This window comes from Heterocephalus glaber, unplaced genomic scaffold, assembly GCF_053883595.1.
Source record: "Heterocephalus glaber isolate CG9 unplaced genomic scaffold, H.glaber_assembly_v1.0 deba00000594, whole genome shotgun sequence".
In the NCBI taxonomy this organism is placed as follows: domain Eukaryota; kingdom Metazoa; phylum Chordata; class Mammalia; order Rodentia; family Bathyergidae; genus Heterocephalus; species Heterocephalus glaber.
In genome coordinates, this window is record NW_028258151.1 from 34,216,713 (window position 1) to 34,238,421 (window position 21,709).

The 21,709-nt window shown below is 52.9% G+C and overlaps 2 protein-coding genes across 58 annotated transcripts in view; both read left to right on the forward strand.

Annotated features, from left to right (window-relative positions):
- Nr1h3 (nuclear receptor subfamily 1 group H member 3) overlaps positions 1-13,004 on the forward strand; it is a 13,584-nt gene extending 580 nt beyond the window's left edge. Inside the window, exons 1-11 of one of the 8 annotated variants that reach the window (XM_013074788.3) lie at positions 4,878-5,020; positions 5,418-5,572; positions 6,112-6,179; positions 6,623-6,811; positions 7,314-7,580; positions 7,767-7,975; positions 8,080-8,259; positions 8,415-8,514; positions 11,225-11,338; positions 11,553-11,647; positions 11,806-13,004. In XM_013074788.3, coding sequence (XP_012930242.1) covers positions 6,149-6,179; positions 6,623-6,811; positions 7,314-7,580; positions 7,767-7,975; positions 8,080-8,259; positions 8,415-8,514; positions 11,225-11,338; positions 11,553-11,647; positions 11,806-11,952 — 1,332 coding nt within the window. In that variant the 5' untranslated portion in view covers positions 4,878-5,020; positions 5,418-5,572; positions 6,112-6,148 and the 3' untranslated portion in view covers positions 11,953-13,004. Of the gene's footprint in view, positions 1-3,532; positions 3,761-4,865; positions 5,021-5,126; positions 5,283-5,417; positions 5,573-6,111; positions 6,180-6,622; positions 6,812-7,313; positions 7,581-7,766; positions 7,976-8,079; positions 8,260-8,414; positions 8,515-11,224; positions 11,339-11,552; positions 11,648-11,805 lie in introns of those variants that run through there. The other 7 variants (XM_021264211.2, XM_004851862.4, XM_004851861.3 and 4 more) reach the window with 7 other exon arrangements.
- Madd (MAP kinase activating death domain) overlaps positions 12,905-21,709 on the forward strand; it is a 38,151-nt gene continuing 29,346 nt past the window's right edge. For 19 of the 50 annotated variants that reach the window (XM_087204857.1, XM_087204874.1, XM_087204860.1 and 16 more), the window contains exons 1-7: positions 13,128-13,387; positions 16,982-17,119; positions 17,669-18,265; positions 18,743-19,046; positions 19,702-19,833; positions 20,332-20,445; positions 21,418-21,498. In XM_087204857.1, the coding sequence (XP_087060983.1) occupies positions 17,058-17,119; positions 17,669-18,265; positions 18,743-19,046; positions 19,702-19,833; positions 20,332-20,445; positions 21,418-21,498 (1,290 nt within the window). In that variant the 5' untranslated portion in view covers positions 13,128-13,387; positions 16,982-17,057. 50 annotated transcript variants of the gene reach the window in all.

The following is a 21,709-nucleotide window of genomic DNA, read 5'->3' on the forward strand; positions in this document are numbered from 1 at the left end:
TCCCCAAGGATTCCGGGTCGCACAGAATGTTCAGACTTCCCAGACCCAGGGAGATCTTTCATACCACTGGGGCGATATTTGGGGCCAGTGCCGAAGTCAGTGTGGAGTCCACAGAATCAGAGAGCTTCTTAGCTTTGGGCCTTAGGATTCAGGTATAGCCAGTTTGGCCTCAGGACTTTGAGCTTGGAGTGACTCACAGTTCAGCAGTTTGGGCCTTGGGACACTTTGATTAATAGCCTCTAAGAACAAATCCACCTCAGGCCATTGGCAAACAAAGCTGATCAGAACTGTTGTTATCTTGTTCTGGGACTCCAAATTCAATTATTTGCATATACCTCACAGTCTGAACTTACTGAGTTGTCCTGAAGGAAGCTGAGGAGTGAACAGAATAGGGAGGCTGGGTAGCCAAGTAGTTGTTAACGTTATTAGTCATGAGCAATATTGTGAATCCTTCAGAAAAGCACACTAATAGAACACACACATATAAACACACTCAACGGAATTTTGGTATAGTCCCGACTTTCCACAAAACCCTCCATAGGTTTATAAATCAGTACCTCTAAATCCCAATCTGACCTAATCCTGTTACTTTACAGACTGGGAAACAAACCCAAAGAGAGGAGATGATTTGTCCAAGCTCACACAATTTAGGGGAATGGGTTGAAATTGAAATTTGCTGCCAGTTAATATTTTCTTATGGGGGTGTGTGTATGACAGAATTGAACCCAGGACCTTTACAGTGTGCTACATTCCTGACCCTTTATTTTGAAGGGGAGGGGACAGATTCTAGCCAAATTTTGCAGGCTGGGCTCAAGCGAAATCCTCCTCCCTCAGAGTGCTGGGATTACAGGTGTGTGCCATCAAGCCTGGCCCATTAATCTTTGTAATGGGCTGTTGCTCACAGACTGCCCAGACTGCATTACTCATATACTGTTATTTAGTATCCTCAAAGAGATTTCTGCCAGAGGAAACCTTTTCACATTACTGGGATTGAATGGGGCATGGCTGGCTGGCAAATATTACACATTAAAAATATATGTATATATTACACATTAGTGGAGCTTTTAGAGAATGTTTCCTTTTCATGTGACCCTTACTCTTCCTGCAAACTAGCCATACCATTGTGCTTTCCGAATATAAACCTTTAGCTCACCAAATTTTAGCAAGTAGAATAAAACTGCCTCAAATTCATCTTTTGCTTTTCTTCCCACTTGCTCAAATATGTCTGTATCCTTTGTGCCTGCAAGTATCCCATGTAGGAGGGATTATTGATGATGCAGATTTCTTTTTTTTTTTTATGAAGCACACTTTATTTCAATTTTTTTGTTTTATTTGGTTTGGTTTGGTTTGGGTTTTTTTGGTACCGGGGATCGAACTCGGGTCCTGGCGCTTGTGCGGCAGGCGGCAAAACCACTGAGCTAAATGCCCGGCCCTTTATTTCAATTTTTACAGTGAGAAATGATTCCAGAATGGATAGGGATTGCAAGTAACTGGTAGGGCCTGGAGTTGAGCCTCAATTTCTGGGTTCCCCAGCTTTCGCATATTTTCTACCCAGTGGTTCTGTGCTCTTCACACCTTGGTTCCTAAATACAGATTGGAAAAGGGTGGCTAGATGGTTACATGGGCCTACCCCAGCTCCAATAAATCAGTGTGTGGGGGTGAGGCCAGGTTTGGGAACCACCACTGTACCCTGACTTGGCAGGTGAGTTAACCATTCTTCCCATCTGGGATGCCAGCTTTGTGTAACAGAGTGAGATGAGGTTTCATTTTGTTTGAGCTTGTACTTTTGAATCAGCCTTATCTGTACTCAAACTTGATATTTGGACCTTGCTAGTAACTATCTCCCAGGGTTTATGGTGAAGATGAAATAATACCTATAAGGATAAATTATAAGAACCTCTTCTTTGTTTTCTCCCTTCTCTGTCATCTCTGGACTTAGAGGTCTAGGAAGCAGGAATTCCTGGATTCTTCTCTGGTTGGGAGGTTGGGCGCTTGGGCAGAAGTCCTTTGAGTTTGTACTTAGTGGTCTGCAAGATGAGCCCGCACTTTCCACAGAATGGGGACAAGAAGCAGTTGACCCCACCCATGTCTGCAGACCTTAGCGAGTGCCCTGCATCACAGGAATGAGTCCCCTCAGGGAGGTGTCCCAGCAGGGCAAGCGACCATGGGTGGGCCAGTGCTCCTATTCCTGTGCTCAGGCTTCCTTTGCTGCCAGTAGAAGCCTCTAGAGATTGGGTGGGTGGGAGGGGGTGTCAGAAATGTGACTTGGGAAATTCCTGAGGGTGTTCCTGGAGAGTTGCCTCCAGTGGGAGCCAAGGAGACATACGACGGGGACACTCTGGGCCTACACCTGTTGGCCCATGGGACTGTGCCATGAAGGTGGGGCTAGCAAAGTGGCACGTTTGGGTCCAGCTGTGGATCACCTGATGGCTTGCCCGAGCTTGCACAGAAGTCCCAGTGGCTGGTCTCTGGACTCTTGAACAGGGCTGGGTCTTCCCCATTCCCCTCCCCTCCCTTCCTAGTAGGGGGCTCCCCAACCCTTGGAGCTGGCAGCAAACACTAGCAACACCCCCTTTACAGAAGGCCATCCTGGGCTGACTCCCAGCTGGGAGCATTTTTTTCTTGACCTACTTGTTCCCCGCAACTCCCTCCAGCCTGGCTCAGGCTCTCGCCTGGCTCAGCTGGGGCTTGTGTGTGGCCCTGGGTCCTGGAAAGGTACCTGCAGGAGACTGGGGGGTCAGGAGAGGGAGTTAAGGGTCATGAATAGGTGCGGGAGGTTTTTCTCAGCTCAGGAGATGAGTTACCAGGCCTCAGACCAATGTTACATCCCAAGTCCCCAGGAACCAGGGGTCTCAGGGACGTCAGTGACTCGGCTGCTGTGCTGGAGCCTGGACAGAGAGGCAGCGGGAGCCGGGATGTGGGTGCAGGGACAGAGCAGGCCAGGTCTCCCTGAGGCTGGTGTCCCTGGTGTCTGCTTTCCCAGGACAGCTGGGGCCTGTGAGAACCAGGGAAGGAACATGTGAGAGGAACAGAGAACCTTGTGCTCATGACTCAGGAACGCCCAGACCAGGGTGGGGACCGTGGGAGGGGATGCCTTGTGACGAGAGGGAACAAGAGCAGGAGCTGGAGGCAGAAGTTTGAGATGGGGGCTGTCAGAGGGGCTTTTAGGAAATGTGAAAGTGAATGCATGGGCAGATTTTGCAACAGCCCCCGGTCTGCTGTCTGCTTGTGTGTCCTGGTCCCTGCCCCAGCCCGGGCTTCCTCATCTCCCACAGGCCCTGCTGATCTTCAGCTTTCCCAGCCTGCTCCCGGCCATTCCTCCATCCTTCCCTGTGTCCCAATCCTCTCTCCATCGTCCCTCGCTCCCTCTGGCTGCCCGCCCTGGCCCCTGTCCTGTGCTTTAATGTGGGCCCATGGGAACTGGAGTTCACAGCAAAACAGGAAGAGCCCATGTGCAGGAAACTGGGAATGGGGCAGGGGGTGAATGGCCAGCAGTAACCTCGTCTCCTGGATCCCTCCTGCATCTGGGCAGAAGTGTGTTTCAGGCTCCCCCCCAGCTCCTTCCGTCACAGTCCTCCACTGGTCCAGCAGACGCCACCAGAACAGGACACGAGCGTGCTGGACTCTGAAGCTGGAGAAGAGGAGCTCAGGGACTCCGTGAGGACACACGGGTTCTGACCCCAGCATAGCCACTGTGTGTGGTCTTAGGCGAGGCCTCTGTGAATGGAGTTACTCACCCTCCCTCCCTGCTGGCACTGCTGTAAGGACCACAGAGGGTTAGCTGCGGGACTCAGAGGGTTAGCTGTGTTCAGGTTCAGAGTAATGGAGAGACCTTAGCTTGGAGGAACTGGGAGAGATGACAACCACTGCCAGGTCTGGGACACTTACTGTGGGGATAGGTTTGATTTTCACAGCAATCTTAAATTGTTGTTGTTATCATTATTATTTGAGACAGGGTCTCATTATATAGTTCAGGCTGGCCTCGAACTCTTGGTGATCCTCCTGCCTCAGCCTCCAGAGTGCTGGGATTACAGGTGTGCACCACCATGCCTAGGTATTGTTATTATTATTATTATTAACGCCGTTATTATTGCCCCCATTTTAAAGATGGAGAGAGGCTCAGAAACATTAAGTAACTCAGTCAAGCTCATAGAACAGGACTAGGGTGTAGGTCAGTGCTAAGGTGTTTGCCAAGCATGTGTGACCCCTGGGTTGGGTCCCCAGCATTATGAAAAAGGACTGCTCAACCAATGAGAGTCAGGGCTGGGGCCAGAACCCACTGTCTTGGCCCAGAACCCAGATGCTAAATGAGCGTACTGAGCTGAAATGACTCCAGCTGACAAGTATGAGACAGGAAAGGATCCTAATTTTCTCATTTACTTATTCATCCAACAGACAGGAGCACAGAACCTAGTCTGTTGCCTCTGCTGTGCCAGATCCTGTTTCAGGGATTCTGGGGGAGAGAAAAATAAACAGAGCCTGGTGTTTTTCTCCAGGAGTGAATCCCAGGCATGGGTTCAGTCTCAGTGGAACCTGCCATAGCCTCAGGTGTCTCTTTCGGGGCCCATCCTGGGCTGGCCTCTGGGTGCTGCCATCTGCTACCCTCCCTTGTCCCAAGCCTGCCATGGCCGCCAGCCCCCACTGTGGCCCTGCAGGGCACCCACACAGACTCCCTGGAAGGCCGGGCACCTGCCTCTCCACCCTTGGCCTCCTACCAGCTTGGCTGTGTCCTGGGGCTGATGGGGAGAGCTTGGCCCCTTCCCGGAGGCAGGGGAGGAGGAGGCAGGCTGGGAACGCAGGCCTGGGCTCTGTGTCGCAATCTCGCAATCTCGACCAGTGCAAGACCTTTGCTCCTCGAGGTGTCTGTGGAGGGAGGGAGGGACGCTGACTTTGGAGGCTGCCGGGATTGGGGTGGGGGTGCCTGAGAAGCAGACCTCCTGTGAGAGCCAAAGCCTCCTCGGGAAGAGAGGGGAGAGACGTGCAGTCGCGCCATTCTGCGGGATACTCGTCGCACTTGAGGGTAGGGGACTGGGTGGCGCCCACTGAGGGGACGGCAGTCTGGGGAGGAGCCAGGCCCATGGGGAAGCTAGTGCGGGGGCGGGCGGCGGCCAGGAAGAAGAGGTGGCCCGACCCCTCTGAGATCCCTCCCCTCAGCCTCTCCCCACATTACTCCTTCACGCTGGGTTCAGCTCCAGTTGCAGAGGGTACTGCACCATCCTCCTGTCCCAGCAAGGGGGCTCCAGAGACTGCGCAGCCAGGGAGTCTGGTGGCCGGGGGACTTGGTGGGTCTACTCTGCTGTGGCCTGGGCTGTGCTCATGGGTCGGGTGGACAGCTCCTGAGAACCTTAGAAGGGGGTCCTAGGAGAAGTGAGGGGGGACAGTGATAGGAGCTTGGGCAGGGACAGACTTATGTTTAGTTCCCAGAGGAACTCCTGAGGGCTCCGGGGACAGCGGTCCTGTATGTGAATTGGGGAGACACTTGGAGCAAGAGATTGACCCCAGAAGGCAGGACTGAGATTCTGCGGCAAGCAGCCTTTTGTCTTCGCAGAATGGACCTCCGTCCTGTGTCTGGGTACTGCCCACCTCTGCTCTCCCCAGTGCTGCAGTGAGGGGAAGGGGCTGAAAGAAGCAGGCCAGATGTCCCTGCCATCCCCCGATGGCCCGGAGTGGGGGCTTGGAACGAGGGGTGGCACAGTGGCTGAGAGTGACTTTGGAGTCAGAGAGACCGGGGTTGCTGTCTCAGCTCTACCATCACCTGACTGTGTGGTTGTGGCTGATGTGCTTAATCTTGAGCCTTAGGGGCTTATGAATAGTCACGGCAGGGAGGATTGTAAGTTCTAGGCCAACCTGAACAGCTTAGTGAAACCCTGTCCCAAAAAGTAAAAGGCTGTTTGAGCAATTGTCTAACATGTGCAAGGCCCTGGATTTGATCCACAGTGTCGCCAAAAAAATAAAGTCCTGACCTCAGGGATATTACGAGGAAGGATGTAAATCTTAGCATGGGCTGGTATATGGCAGTTCAGTGCCACCTGCTAATGTGAGCACTAGAAAGGCAGGAACAGGAGAAAGGAGCTGCGTTCTGGAAGCACATGACCTGGGTTGTTCCTGCAGGACAGTGCCTTGGTAATGTCCACGGTTCCGGGAAGAGATGTCCTTGTGGCTGGAGGCCCCTGTGCCTGGTAAGCATCTTCATTCCGGCCCTGTCCCCTGTGCCCGGTCTCCAGCTCCTCTCCCCCCGGGACCCAGCCTCCTTCCTGCTGCATCCTGCCCTCCTCTAGACAGTGGCATGCAGCTGTCCTTTTGTACTTGCCTCTTGCTCAGACCACCCATGCCCTGGCTCTGGTGCCCTGGGAGAGCTGGCATGTCTAGTGCTTACCCAGCCCTGGCTTGGGAGAGCTCTGATCTCTGAAATGGATGCCCGCCAGGGGGCAGAGGTTAACATGTTCATTTAAACTCTTGATGTCCAAGGGTCTACAGCCAACCAGTCCTAGAACCCAGGTGTCCTGGTGCGGGAGCTGGGGTTGGGCACCCTCTAAGGGTGGAGAACACTTTGAAGTTTCCCAGCTGGGGGACCCATATGGGAGGGGCCTGAGACTCCCCTGTGCCTCTCTTTTGGGCTCAGACTCTGCAGTGGAGCTGTGGGAGCCAGAGGCCCACGATGTCAGCAGCCAGGCCCAGGGAGGCAGCAGCCGCCTCCTCAGCAAGGAAGCCAGGATGCCTCCAGCTGCCAGGGGCACTTTGGCAATGGGGCTGAAGGCAGAGGAGCCCACAGCCCTGCTCCCCAGGGTGGAGGCCCTTCCAGAGCCCACAGGTGAGGAGCTTCTGGATTTAGAGGAGATCGGGGCTCCCTGGATCTGTGTTTTAGGGGGACATTTGGGGTCTTGACCTTATAATATGGTCAAGCCCAAAGACTTTGGGGTAACAACCCGAGTCATCTGAGTGTGAGTTCTGTTTCTACCTTAGGCCTTTCTGAGCCTCCCTTTACTTCTTTTGTAAACAGAATGGATAATTGTGATTGTTGTAAGGGGCAGTGTATTGTAAAGGGTTCCTATGGTACCTAGGAAGGACCACCTTCAGTGAACGAGGGGTATTGGTCTTACAGTAGAGAGACCAAGCCAGGCAGGGTGGCTTGTGCCTGTGGCCCCAGTACTTGGCAGGCCAAGGCGGGAGGTGATCCTTGCGCCTAGGAGTTTGAGGACCCCATCTCAAGAGAGAGAGAGACTAGACTTGGTACAATGAAGGGAGCGAAGGCCACTGATGCCCACCGCAGTGATGGAGTCAGGGAGAACATGACGGCTCTTCCCTGACTCCAGAGCTCCGACCACAGAAGCGGAAAAAGGGGCCGGCCCCCAAGATGCTGGGCAATGAGCTGTGCAGTGTGTGCGGGGACAAGGCCTCCGGCTTCCACTACAATGTGCTGAGCTGCGAGGGCTGCAAGGGTTTCTTCCGCCGCAGTGTCATCAAGGGGGCGCACTACGTGTGCCACAGTGGCGGCCACTGCCCCATGGACACATACATGCGTCGCAAGTGCCAAGAGTGTCGGCTTCGCAAGTGCCGCCAGGCGGGCATGCGGGAAGAGTGTGAGTGTCTCAGGCAGGAACTGGGGAGAGGCCGGAGGGGAGAAGGGGGTGCCTGTGCCTGCTGGGCTCCCAGCTCCTGGAGGCAGGTTTAAATCTCTTCCTTGCTCATACTCCACCTTTTCGGAACCTCAAGCCACCCTCCATGCCCCAGCCTTGCTTCCTGTGCCCACTTCTGACCCGTCCTAGGTGTCCTGTCAGAAGAACAGATCCGCCTGAAGAAACTGAAGCGGCAAGAGGAGGAGCAGGCCCAGGCCACATCTGTGCCCACGAGGCCTGCCCCGCCCCACCAGGTCCTGCCCCAGCTCAGCCCAGAGCAGCTGGGCATGATTGAGAAGCTGGTTGCTGCCCAGCAGCAGTGTAACAAGCGCTCCTTTTCTGACCAGCTTCGTGTCACGGTATTGGGCAGGTCTGGGGAGTGGAGGCTGTGCCCGAGCCCTGCGGGACTCCTGACGCCCAACTCTAAGCAGTCTGCCCTCTCCCTCCTCACCCTCCTGGGTAGCCTTGGCCCATGGCACCAGATCCCCACAGCCGGGAGGCCCGGCAGCAGCGCTTCGCCCACTTCACAGAGCTGGCCATTGTGTCCGTGCAGGAGATTGTCGACTTTGCCAAACAGCTGCCTGGCTTCCTGCAGCTCAGCCGGGAGGACCAGATCGCCCTGCTGAAGACCTCTACAATCGAGGTGGCTATAGAGGTGGAGGGAAGGAGAGGCACCGGAGAGGGCTGGAGGGCATCCAGACGTCTGGCCGGGAGAGGTGTCACTGGGATGCAGGGATAGGGGACCCAAGCAGCCCTTGAGGACCGTGCACCTAGACCACCCCTCCTTGCCCCGTGCAGGTGATGCTTCTGGAAACATCCCGGAGGTACAACCCTGGGAGCGAGAGCATCACCTTCCTCAAGAATTTCAGTTATAACCGGGAAGACTTTGCCAAAGCAGGTAAGAGTTGAGGTCACCAAGGGCCCAGATTGGATGGACAGATGCTTTCAGTCCCGGGGCCTGCCGTGATCACAGCTGTGGGCCTAAGGGAAGGTGCCACTTGTTTTTCCCAGAGAGTGAGCTGGAGCACTGATGGGCCTCTCTCAACTGCTCCATAGACCCCTGGGGCCCTGCAGTGGGCCAGCTGTTCTTAAACTGTGTTCCAAGTAACTTGAGGAGTTCAGGGGAGCCAGAGGAATGGCCTTCATCCTTACTTTAGCTAAACAAGAAGCTCCATTTGAGTCTGCATTCTGTGTTGTGCTTCTGCATAGCGTGTTCCCTGAAGAGATCTTCAAGCTAGAAAAAAAGTTTGGAAACCACCGCAGTAAGCCTTAAGTAGTTGAAAATGAACAGGTCTTCTTCAGATGTGCTCTTTCAGGATCATGTGGGCCAGTTGCTCCCTTCTCCTTTGCAGTTGCTCATGGAACTTGAGGTGAAACAAGACAGACATCTCCAAATGAGATAGTTGTGGGATTCTGGAGTGGTTCCTTTAAGCATTGGTTCACTTTTGCTACTGGCTGTCTGATGCTCCCATGGGGCTAAGCAGAGGTTTCCTCATATCCAGCTGCTAGTAATTTTTGTGTGTGGGAGCAGGGTTGGGAAAGGTTGGAAGGTTGAGGAGTTTTGGAAGGTCTGGAACTGGGACCCAGTAGCTTAACAGCTGAGGGAATGGGTCTGTGAAAGATGGCTCATGCTGCGACTCCAGGGCCGGCAGAGCCTGGTTCATGAACCCTTCCCTGGTTTCTGGGACTCCGGCAGCTTATGTGTCTCTTGTCCCAACGTGGGCTGTGCAGTGAGCTCTTCAGGAAGACGTCTCCCTTAACTGTAGGGCAGGGCTGTGTTGGCCCCTGTTACCTTCTGCAGTGCCTGGTGTGTTGCCTGAATGTGTCGGCAGGTACGGCCAGTTCTTTTGGGCCGGGGGCATGCTGGGGATTAAACCTAGGACCTTTGCACTAAGCTACATTCCCAGCCATTTATTTTGAGACAGGGTCTCGCTGAGTATCCAGCTTTGAAGTCTAGCCAGTTCCCTATCTCTACCAAATCACCTTTTGCCCCAGTGGTGATTGTCTCGGACTTACTTCTCCTTCTTCAGAACGCCCTCCTTCCTCACCCTTCCAGCTCTGATATCTCTGTTCTCAGCACTGTGGACTTGCGCTGTCTGAATCGGCACCTATTTATAGATTTCTTTATATAGCAGTTTTGATGTCATACTGTTTGTCTTTCTCATTTAATCAATGAGGTATGGGGAAAAGGGACAGGGGCTTTTCTATTTTTATTGTTTTTTTAAAAAAAATTGTTTATTTTCTTTGGTCTTCTTTTGCTTTGTTACTTTTTCCCCTGAGGGGCTGTATTTTTTTCTGGCCTCTTTTCTGCTCTGCATCCACTGCCATCTGGTATACATAGTGGAGACTAATGAGGGGACCAATCCCCTTCCTGGGTTCATCCAGCAAGTACCAGCAGCCCCATCTAGAACCTCCTCTGAATCTTTGTAGAAAGAGGGGCTGCAGGGCACATTTGGGGGCTAAAACCTCACCACAATATGCTTTACAAAATGGATCTTGCCCAATTGAATGGATCAACACACAGTACTTGATAACCATCAGGGTGAAAGTACAGGAAATGACTAATGAAGAGGCTTCAAATGGAAACACAGTAGCAGATGGTTGCTGAAGGAACTATGAGAAAGCCTGGAGAATGGGCTTGTACAGAGACTGCCACAGAGTGGGGGCAAGTGCTCTGAGGGCATGGCTTTCTTTTTTTTTTTTTATTTGGTACTGGGCATCGAACTTGGGACCTTGCACTTGTGAGGCAGGCGCTGGAACCACTGAGCTAAATCCCCGGCCTTTGGCTTTCTGTCATGGCTTGTTGCATTTGGATCTTCTCTCTTTTTAAAAATTTAACAAACATATGGTAGGGGGCCAGGGGTTTAGCTCAGTGGTTCCAGCGCCTGCCTCACAAGCGCAAGGTCCCAAGTTCAATCCCCGGTACCAAAAAAATCAAAACCAAACAAACATATGGTAGATACCACATACACCACATAATTTATCCTAAAGACTCTGAGGTAGATACTATCCCTATCTCCATAATACGAGTGGGAAAACCAAGGCCCAGAGGGGTTTAATGACTTACAGTCACACAGCCTAGTGAACAATAGAGTCAGAACTGGCACCAGAGCCCACACCTTAGGCACCTTGCTGTATTCCCTCTGGGATATGATATATGCAATGGATCCCTTCAGAGAAGAAAGGCCATTTGCCAGCACAAGGGCTTGTCTACAAACAAAAACAGGAGATGCTTCTATTTCTCAAAATGTGGAACCCTTATGAATTATAATAGCAGGGCCGGGAATTTAGCTCAGTGGTTCTGCTGCCTGCCTCAAAAGCACAAGGACCCAAGTTTAATCCCTGGTACAAAAAAAAAAAAAGAATTATAGCAGAATATTTTCATATAATTCTCCAGTGCTAAGTACTCTGCACGATTTAGTATTTAACCTCACAACAGTCTTATGAGATCGGTTCAGCTGTGAGGGTCAGAGAGGCTAAGAAACTTGCCCCTGCATGGCAGAGCTGTGGAGGCTCCTTATCGAGTTCCTCCTAGTTCCCCCAAGTTATGGAGCTGGAAGTTCCTGCTGCCCTGCCCACGTGCTTCAGCCTTCCTTCTGCTGTCCCAGGGCTGCAGGTGGAGTTCATCAACCCCATCTTCGAGTTCTCCAGAGCCATGAATGAGCTGCAGCTCAATGATGCCGAGTTCGCGCTGCTCATTGCCATCAGCATCTTCTCCGCAGGTGTGCAGGAGGGGCCAGCAGGAACCCAGCAAGACGCTTGTACCCAGGGGGCTGCAGGCCCTGTGAGGCATGAATTGTTGAGGTGGAGACCCTTGCTGCGCTATTTGGGAGGGGAGCAGCTGGGCTGACACATCCCTACCTAGGGGCTGTGACTGGGGTATGGAACAGAAAACCCTGGCCAGACCTGCTTCTCAACTCTGTTGGTGACCTACAGACCGACCCAACGTGCAGGACCAGCTCCAAGTAGAGAGGCTGCAACACACATACGTCGAGGCCCTGCATGCCTATGTTTCCATCCACCACCCCCATGTGAGTGTCCCGCATGTGCCTCTTCCCTCTGCTCCACACCGCTCCCTGTCACCTGATCACCCTTCCAGATGCCCTCTGCCCTTGGTCAGCTCTACAGCTCCCCTGCCCCTCTAGCAGGTGAGAGGCAGAGGCTAGACTTGGCCCGCTCCCTCCCCCAGGACCGACTCATGTTTCCACGAATGCTAATGAAACTGGTGAGCCTCCGCACACTGAGCAGCGTCCACTCGGAGCAAGTGTTCGCCCTGCGTCTGCAGGACAAAAAGCTCCCACCGCTGCTCTCTGAGATCTGGGATGTACACGAATGAAGGTCCCTCGCTGTCCGATAGAGGTGGACCCGACCAAGAAGGACAAACATTCCTGGGAACTGGGCGAAGGAGATCCTCCGTGGCATTAAAGGAGCGGGACAGGGTTGGGGGCTTTGTGGCTGCTGGGCAGTGGGGGCTGCTAAAGCAGCGCTCCACGTGAAGACCTCCCGCCCCGCTGAATGAATGGCCTGGGAGCTGCTTTGCACAAGGTTCTCCAGCGTTAGCCCTGCCCATCCTGCCTCCACCACTTCCTGTTTTTCTCCACAGGGCACCAAAAGAAATTCTCCGCTGTCACTCTGCGGGTTGGCCATAAATACCTCCGGGGTGCCAGACTGATAGGTCTGGCGTGTTGGAATAGGAAGCCTGAGATGAAGGCAGAGCGATGAATGCAAACCAATTTCTGGATGGGGGGGCGGGGGCGAAGTGAGAACAAGGAAGCCCGCGTCCTGTAGGATCCCCTGCCTCCAGACTTAGTCGAGGGAAAGTCACAAGTGACAGCCTTGGCAGCCAGAGGGGAACTCCTTTGTCTAGCCCCGTTGTGCCATGTGGATCGATGAAATGCTGAGGCTTAGGCGCCCCCTCCTCTTTAAGGATCCGGTGGTCGTGTGTGTATGTCTTAGTTTTTCCGTTGGTATCTGAAAAAGGCACAACCCGAAATATTCAGGGCCGGGTAGTCCCTACTTCCAGCCCCCAGGCCCTGTGCGTTAGGAAGAAAAGCCCCCCGAGCCAGGCGAAGCGGACCCCCTCCGTGTTGAGCCCTCAAAGGCCTGGACTCCACTTCCCAGCAGGCATCGCGGCGCAGGCCACGCCCTCTAGGGGGCCCGCCCGTGCAGGTGCTCCGGCGAAGCGCCTTCTCTCTGCTCCCCTGCCGCCCAGAATTGGTAGGCTCCAGCGGCCGGGCTGTCGACTGGGCAGCGCATGCGGCTGGGCGCCTCCAAACCGCGGGGGGGGGGTCGAGGCGAGGTGCGAGGAGCGGGCCGGAAAGTCTCAGGGGGACTTAATCTTGAGAAGTCATTTTCGGATTAAACAATCTTTCGTCGAAATGGGCTCTATGACCGTGTCGAATTAAAATCTCTTTGCGTCACCTGGACAAAAGGTATTTCTCTGAGTCCTCCCTTGGCGTTCAGCGGCGCTGAGCTGGCCCAGCGCTCCTCACCGTGTTCCCACTCCCACACGGCTAAGGTGTGCGCAGCCGCCTTTTCGGCTCCACCTTTCGGCGCTCGGCTCGGTGCACACACACACACCCCCGGGGTGGATGGTACGGGCCTGGCCCCCTCAGGCTCCCCTCCCGCACCGGGTCCGAGTGGTACGCGCCCCCCCGGTGCAGACGCGGAACTGGCGCCCGCTGGCCGTGGCGCCGCGCGGGGGAGCGACGGGCGCCCCGCTGCCTGCCGGGGGCCGTGCGGCGGTCCGGTGGGTCCCCGAGGCGCGGGAGGTAGGTGGGTCTAGGCGTAGGGGGCCCTGGACGGGTACGGGGTACCACGGGGAGGACCCGTGCTCGGAGGGAAGAAGGGCTCGCGGAGAAAGGAGGGGGGCGTGGAGGGTCCGCGGAGGAAGGGGCGCTGCTCGGCTCGGTCTCCCAGGCCTGCTGGCGGGTAGTGCGGGTTCCGGCGGGGGGGGGGGGGGACTGTCCAGCAGGTGAGGAGGCGGGCAGCCAGGTCCGCCCGGCCGCAGGCGGCACAGTGCCCGAAGGGCGCGCGGGCGTGCGTGCGTGCGTGCGGCGCCTTGTTTGGGTTAGGGTATGGCGATACGGAGAACCGCGTCTGATTCTTTACGTATATATATGTATATAATTTGATGCTTCAAAACTGGTTCGAATGGAGATACCATCTCATTTTTCCTGCAACTGCTCCGCTGTCCATCCTCTTGCATCTCACCACCAACACCACCTCCTCTTCCCCCTCCCCCTCCCCTCCCCCTCCCCTCCCCTCCCCCTCCTCCCTTTCTTCCCCAACCCTGCCCATCGCCGTCCTTATTGCTCCAGTTCTCCTCCGTGCTGGACCAGTCTGTGCTGATGAGCTTGCAAGGTCACTGCCTGGAGAGGGGGAAGAGGGACGGACACCCTCCCATGGTGCTCACGTCATCAAAAGATGTCATATCACACTCGGGTTCCTGTGGTTTTACTAGGAAGTCCTGCCCCAAAGAAGGGACGACTCCAAAGCTTTGGTTAGCATGGCCACTGTAGGCTGAAAAAAAGCGTAGATGACCCAAAGGTTTGTGGATTTGAGATGTGGATGGTGATTTGGGACTTGAGAAAGGTATGCGTTTTGAGTTTGATGCTTTGAACTATATAGAGATAGGAATTAGGGGCTGTGCATTAACTAAACGAGGGTCAAGGTTTTGGGCTGTTTGGTGTTTTTTGGGGGGGCCTGGTTGGTTTTGAAGACAGTGTGAGTTATAGGTGGTCTTAGAGGATTTAGATTCTTTGTGGGGAAGGGAAAGAGGAGAGAAGGAGAAGAAAAGTCCTCCTTATCTCTTCAGTCTGAATAATTGAAGGGAGTGGGCGGTTGATGAGATAAAAATTGTGGTTAAAAAAATATGCCATTTGTAGCCAGGACAGTCACAAGATCTCGGGGTCCTTGTAGCCGTGGAAGAAGATGAGGAATATGATATAGAATATGATAATGACTTGAGTTTTATCAGATAGTTCTCAGTGGAGAGGGGTTGGGATCCCAAGGATAGAGTGGTCCCAGTGCCTAATTTATTGGCGATAACCTTTTTTGGGGGGGGGGGTTTACTGGGGATTGAACTCAGGACCTTGTGCTTTCGAGGCAGGCAACAGAACCACCGAGCTAAATCCCCAGCCCCTAGTGCCTAATTTATTGGGAGCAGATGCTTCAGGCCCAGTTGCTGAGATTTTAGCCAGAAAGGGCTCCCAGGTCCTAAAGTGGCCCTACCTTTCAAGGTTTGGCCTAGAGCTCTGCTCCTGTAAATTGTTTTACTTTAAGATACTTTGACTTTCACTTTAGATGTTTTCCACATGATCTTTTTATGGAACAAATTATGTCTTCACCCATATCCCATCTCATTTCCCCATTTCTCTCCCTTTTTCACTCTGCTCAGCTCTATAATGGCGTCTCCCGTGGCTCTAGCAGTTGGGAGAACAGAAGGACTGTTTGGGGTCATTGAGCAAAGGCAACCCCAGAAATGAGTGAATGTGTGACATGCTCAGAAACTTGTGGTGAGATGCTGCTATCCAAAGCCAGAATGGGAACCAAGGGCAAAGTAGCAACAGATGAGAGAGAAGCAACCTAGTTTTTACCAGGCTCTGTGATGGAAGAGGTGAACCAGGTTTAGGGCCCTGCTGACTCTGGAATAGCAGCCACTAGCAGTGTGCGGTCACCAGGCAGGGGAGGGGCTGTGGCTTGGCTATATATAGTGTGGGTGCCTGAGTCACTATGGAGACAACATTGAATCCTATTACCTGCCGGTCCTCTATTGGGAGCAAGGGAAAAGAGGGAGCAGTAGGCCAAGGACACAAGAGGTGTTCCAAATAGTTCTTGTTTGGTATTAGATGGGGGAGAAAAAAAGACAGAACTTCTACTCACTATCTAAGTCAAATAGGGCCTTAAGCATACAAGGAGTGTGTGTGTAAGTATGGGAGTACACGCAGCAGTAAGTGAGGGAGTGTGTGTGTATGTGTGTGTGTCTGACCGTCTGTAAACAAGGTCTCAGTGTGGTCATTCGTGGAACTTCGAGGCAAAATTCTGGAGCTCTGGAAATAGCCCTGTAGTGGAATGAAACATTTTATTCAGAGAAATACATGTATCTGGAGACCTAACAGGAAATAATAGATAATTAATTTCATGTAGGCTTTTCCTAATTTTGGGAGTATAATTTAGAAATTCTTCTGAGCTCCTGTCCCTGTCCTTGCAGGAAATCTAGTATTGCTGTGCCTAATGCGTAAGGCCTGTCAGTTAGAGCGGGACAAGGCCTCATCTGTATATTTTGTTACTGACTCCAGTCCTGAGACCAGAATAGTGAACTGTTTGTTCAGCACCAAGGGCAGAGCTAGCAGCTGCAGCCACCCAGACCCCGCCTGAAGCGGGTGAGAAAGCAGTTGAGAGAGACAGTTGGGACACGGGCGTTCTTCATGTGACATCACATGTGCTAGGTCGTCAGCTGTTGTTATTGTCTAGGTGCAAGTAACTAGACAGTCTGTGTGGTAGTTTCTTATCCAGCTAAATGCAGATTGTCGGGACAGGTTTCATCTAGACCTAGAAGTGCAGGTAAGTGTTGGTTGAAGAGTCTGGTTTGATCCTGATCTTTCCTGGAGTAATTCTGAAAGTGACTAATTTGAATTCAGTCATGGAACCAACATGAAGTCACTTTCAGAACAGAGCCCCAAGGGCTAGGCTGGAAATGAGCTAGGTTGGTAGGGCTGGGGAGGTGAGCCACTATTCATCTTTTTAATTTTTTTTCCTGTACTGGGAATTGAACTCAAGGCTTCCCACATGCTAGGCAAGAACAACTCTACCACTGGGCTACATCCACAGCCTCTTACCCTATTTCTTTTTTTTTTCTTTTTTGTACTGGGGATCGAATCAAGGGGCTTTGCACTAAGCTATACTCCCAGCTCTTTTTAAATGTTTTATTTTTTATTATTTGTTTATTTATTTTGGTACGGGGGATCAAACTCGGGTCCTTGCACTTGGGCAGCAGGCGACAAAACCACTGAGCTAAATCCCCGGCCCCTAAATTTTTTATTTTTGAGTCAGGGTCTCAGTAAATTGCAAAGTTGCCCAGGCTGGGTTTGAACTTATGATCCTCCTGCCTTAGCCTCCTAGACTGCTGGGTTTACAAGCATGTGCCATGCCCGGCTTATCCTACTTTGTAGTATTTGACCCTGAGCTCATAAGCCTATAGTGTGGGGTCGGCAGGTATCATGTTCTCCTATCTTTAGTATGAGAGTCAAAGGCCTCTGACCTGTGCCTCAGGCGGGGATGGGTTTAGAAGGATGATTCCCTTAGGAGTAGACCCAGCCATGGATCTTATCAGTACATTTTTCCTATTAACCTTGGGTTTTCAGATAATATCAGAATTCCTCCTGGGATCGATGACTTCCTGCTTGAAGTTTCTCTGAAATGAACTGGTGAATTGGAACCATGGTGCAAAAGAAGAAGTTCTGTCCTCGGTTACTTGACTATCTCGTGATCGTAGGGGCCAGGTAACTATGAGGAGGCTGGCTGTTGCCTTGTTACCTGGGATAGTCACACACACTGCACTTACTCCCCTTCCCTGTTTCCATGTGGCTTTGTGTATCTCATCCCTCCAGTCGCCAGTCTTTTACCCAAGTGGGAACATCAAGTCCAGTAGGGGAAGCAACACCACGGGGTGGGTTCCGAGTGTGGGTCTCGACAGAGGCAGAGCAAGACTCTGCTCTTAATTAGCATCTTTGTCACTTTTTAGCAAATGTGCTTTTCGTACTTGAGTTTCCTTACAATGCAGAAAGGAAAAGTGCACCGGGCTGTCTCTACCTGCGCTCCTCGGTGCTTCCTTAGCGCCCATTTGAGGTGCTAATCAGCTGCAGGTGTTGGTGATCATTTGCCTGGCGGAACTTCCAGGGTGGGTGTCTTTGAAGCACCCGCACTTCCTGAGGCCCTCAGTTAGTTCCTTTACGCAGAAGAGCGTTTTGAGCTGGACTTGCTGACAGAGGTTACCGGCTGACAGAGGCGCGTCCCTGCAGGCCACTGACTTGTCTCTGCTGCGTCCTCAGGCACCCGAGCAGTGACAGCGTGGCCCAGACGCCAGAGCTGCTGCGGCGATACCCGCTGGAGGATCATGCCGAGTTCCCCCTGCCCCCGGATGTCGTGTTCTTCTGCCAGCCGGAGGGCTGCCTGAGCGTGCGGCAGCGGCGCATGAGCCTGCGGGACGACACCTCCTTCGTCTTCACCCTCACGGATAAGGACACCGGAGTCACACGTTATGGCATCTGCGTCAACTTCTACCGCTCCTTCCAGAAACGGATGCCTAAGGAAAAGGGCGAAGGCAGGACAGGGTCCCGAGGGAAGGAAGGGGCCCGAGCCACCGGGGCCCCGGAAGAGGATGTCCCAGAGAGCTCGGAGAGTGGCCCGTCCCTGCAGCCTCCCAGTGTCAGCCCCACCCCCGATGTGACCCAGTCCCCGAGGGCCAAGCGCCGGGCCAAGGGCGGCAGCCGGTGCCGCAATAGCACCCTGACGTCCCTGTGCGTGCTCAGCCACTACCCTTTCTTCTCCACCTTCCGCGAGTGTCTCTACACCCTCAAGCGGCTGGTGGACTGCTGCAGTGAGCGACTGCTGGGCAAGAAGCTGGGCGTCCCGCGAGGCGTCCAGAGGTAAGGCGAACCCGCATGCAGCGAGGACAGCGGAGATCTGGAGATGGGTTGGGCTGGGCTGTGAGGGGGAGGAGAGTCCCTCGGCAGCCGGTGGCCCTTCAGACCTGCGGAGCCATGTCAGCCTTGCTAAGAAAAGGGCTGCTGCAGTGTTGGGCTTCCTGTCACAGTGCTGCCTCCCCAACCCCTGCCTTTTTAAAAGTCGGGGTTTGCTAAGTTGCCTAGGCTGGCCTCAAGCTTGTGACCCTCCTGCCTCAGCCTCCTGCGTAGCTGGGATTACAGGCGTGTGCCCCTGCCCCTGGCCCACACCCACACTTTTACACTGTCCTTGCTCTTGTGTGACCCTGGTCCCCTCTGAGCTCAGAGGCTCTCCTAAGGAGACCTTTTCCCGTCATAGTTGCCACAGAGACTCCCTCTTGGGTTGCGGTTGGGTCTCGGCTCCCTCTGCCATGCGTCTGACTCCTGCTGTCTGCTCCTCAGGGACACCATGTGGCGCATCTTCACAGGCTCACTGCTGGTAGAGGAGAAGTCGAGTGCCCTTCTGCACGACCTCCGTGAGATCGAGGCCTGGATCTATCGATTACTGCGCTCCCCAGTCCCCATGTCTGGGCAGAAGCGAGTGGATGTTGAGATCCTCCCCCAGGAGCTGCAGCCATCCCTGACCTTTGCTCTTCCGGACCCCTCTCGGTTCAGCCTGGTGGACTTTCCACTGCACCTGCCCCTGGAGCTGCTGGGCGTGGATGCGTGTCTTCAGGTGCTGACCTGCATCCTGTTGGAGCACAAGGTGAGGGGCCCCAGGTGCTGCAGTGTGGCAGGGCTGGATCCTGAGCCCTTCAAGGACAGGGCTGAATCTCTTCGGTTTCTTTTCTACCTAGGCAGTAGCACAATGCCAGATAACAGCAGGTCCTCAGTCAGTGTGGGTTGGATGAAGTTACTGGTGTCACGTGGGATGTATTCAGAGAGCCTGGTGCTTAGTGGAATTACCCTCGATGATACTGATCTAGTCTCTGGAAATATCAGTTGTTCTGTTTCAGTCACTGCCCTGGGATAGGGTTCTAGGGAGGGTTACTCCACTGCTTGGGATGGCACAGGGCGGGGATGATTGTGGAAACTACCTGCTGCTACAGACTCAGTGAAACAGAAATCGAATTGTAAGCCAGGTGCAGTGGGTAATCCCAGGTACTCAGGAGGCTGCGGCAGGAGGATCACAAGTTCAAGGCCAGCCTGTGCAGTTTAGTGAGACCCTTGTGAAAACCAAATTGTAAAAAGGCTGGTGATGTAGCTCAGGGTTAGAGCTTTTGCTAACGTGCACAAGGCCCTGGGTTCAGTCCCCAGTACTGCAAAAGAGAAGTGAATGGTGGTGTTGGAAGCTGCGTTCTGGCCATCCTTACTTGGCACTGCTGAGTGACCTTTCTGGTGTGACCTCTCTGCCTCTGCAGGTGGTGCTACAGTCCCGAGACTACAATGCACTCTCCATGTCCGTGATGGCATTTGTGGCGATGATCTACCCTCTGGAGTACATGTTTCCTGTCATCCCGCTGCTTCCCACATGTATGGCATCAGCAGAGCAGGTGCGTCTTGAGGCATCTTCTGCCTTTGTCTCCCGTCTGCCTGGGGGAGGAGACTCCGGTTCTCAGAAGTTGTAAGCCAGTACTGGTCCTCAAGCCCCTGTAACTTGTTTGCAAAATCCAAGTGCTTTGGAGTGATCTGTTTGCAGTTGACGATCATCACTAGAGACGATAGACACCTCGCAATGCTGCTGTAGGTTATGTGACACACAGAAGATGCATTGTGGTGTCTTTCCAATAGCTAAAAAAGGGCTAGGGATTTAGCTCAGTGGTTCCACCGCCTGCCTTGCAAGTGCAAGGACCGGAGTTCAATCCCCGGTACCAAAAAAAAAAAAAAAATCAACCAATATCTAAAAAAGTCTGTTTTGAAACACATCCAGCCTTGAGGGTTGTGGAAAAGGCCCTGTGGTTCTGTATTTCCTTATCTAGAAGAATCCTGACTTGCTAAGTGCTCCCAGAAGGCTTGGCCTTTGTTTTTTATCCTCTCTGTCCTTCCCACAGCTGCTCTTGGCACCAACCCCGTACATCATTGGGGTCCCTGCCAGCTTCTTTCTCTACAAACTCGACTTCAAGATGCCTGATGATGTGTGGCTGGTGGATCTGGACAGCAATAGGGTGAGGTTGGGTCCAGAATGGGATTGTGTTCTAGATCCAAGCCCGTGCTGCCTGTGTTTCTGGATGATTTCTCTGGTGAGACTCACTGAAATAATTCCTTCTGATGCTGCTTCACTTTACTGGCCAGATAGGCCCTTTGTGAGTGTCCCAAGGATCCACAGGACTTAGTTTTGGTGGCATTAAGTCCTCCCCCTGCAGCCTCTGAGACGAGCAGTAGGACAATTACTTTGTGGGACCCTGGTCTGTGGTACAGATCAGAGGTGGCGAACCTTTTAGAGTTTTCAGTGATAACAAATAGTTCACTGCCGCAGGAGATCTTCTGCTGGTTCTACCGAAGAAGAGTTTCTTGTAAAAACCCTTCCAATGTGGACTTTAAAAAATTAACATTTGCAGTGTGATGCATTAAAGCTTTGGTTGAAAGTCCTGATATGTGTTCATTGTAAAACTTTAGAAAAGGAAAATAAGGGTAAAGGAGAAAATAAGATCCATAATCCTATTATCTGGTCACCAATAGCATTCAGTAGTATTTCATTTAAGATATGTATGTATAGGGCCAGGGATTTAGCTTTAGTGGTTCTGCCTCCTGCCTCGCAAGCGCAAGGTCCTAAGTTCAATCCCCGGTACCAAAAAAAAAAAAAAAAAAAGATACGTATGTACATTATATATGTGTGTGTGTGCATATATATATGTATATCTTGCTGGGGCATGGTGGCGCACACCTGTAATCTCAACACTCGGGAGGCTGAGGCAGGAGGATCACCATGAGTTCGAGGCCAGTCTGGCTACATAGTGAGACCCTGTCTCCAAAACAAAACAAAACATATATGTGTATCGTATGTGGTATATGTGTGTGTGCATATATGTATGTATATACATGTCTAAAATCTTCCTGTTCTTGTTATCTACCCACACATAAGTGAGGGTCCTGAGCAGTTAAGGTAAGCTCATGCCTTCTGCCTCTCTCTGGTGTAGGTGATTGCCCCCACCAATGCAGAGATGCTGCCCATCCTACCAGAGCCAGAATCGTTAGAGCTGAAGAAACATTTGAAGCAGGTAGGTGAAGCCAGGGGAGGAGGCAGGGGAGGAGACGCTGGGGTCACTGTAGGGAGATGGTTCCTCTCAGAGCCAGTCCCCTTCCAGACCTCAAGGGCACTCCATTTTCTCTGTCTTGGATGGGCATAAGAGGTGTATGCACTCTGACTTGGTGTAGCAGGGGGAACCTCAAAGATTCTAAGGCTCCATCACCCTGGAAAACTTGTGATGC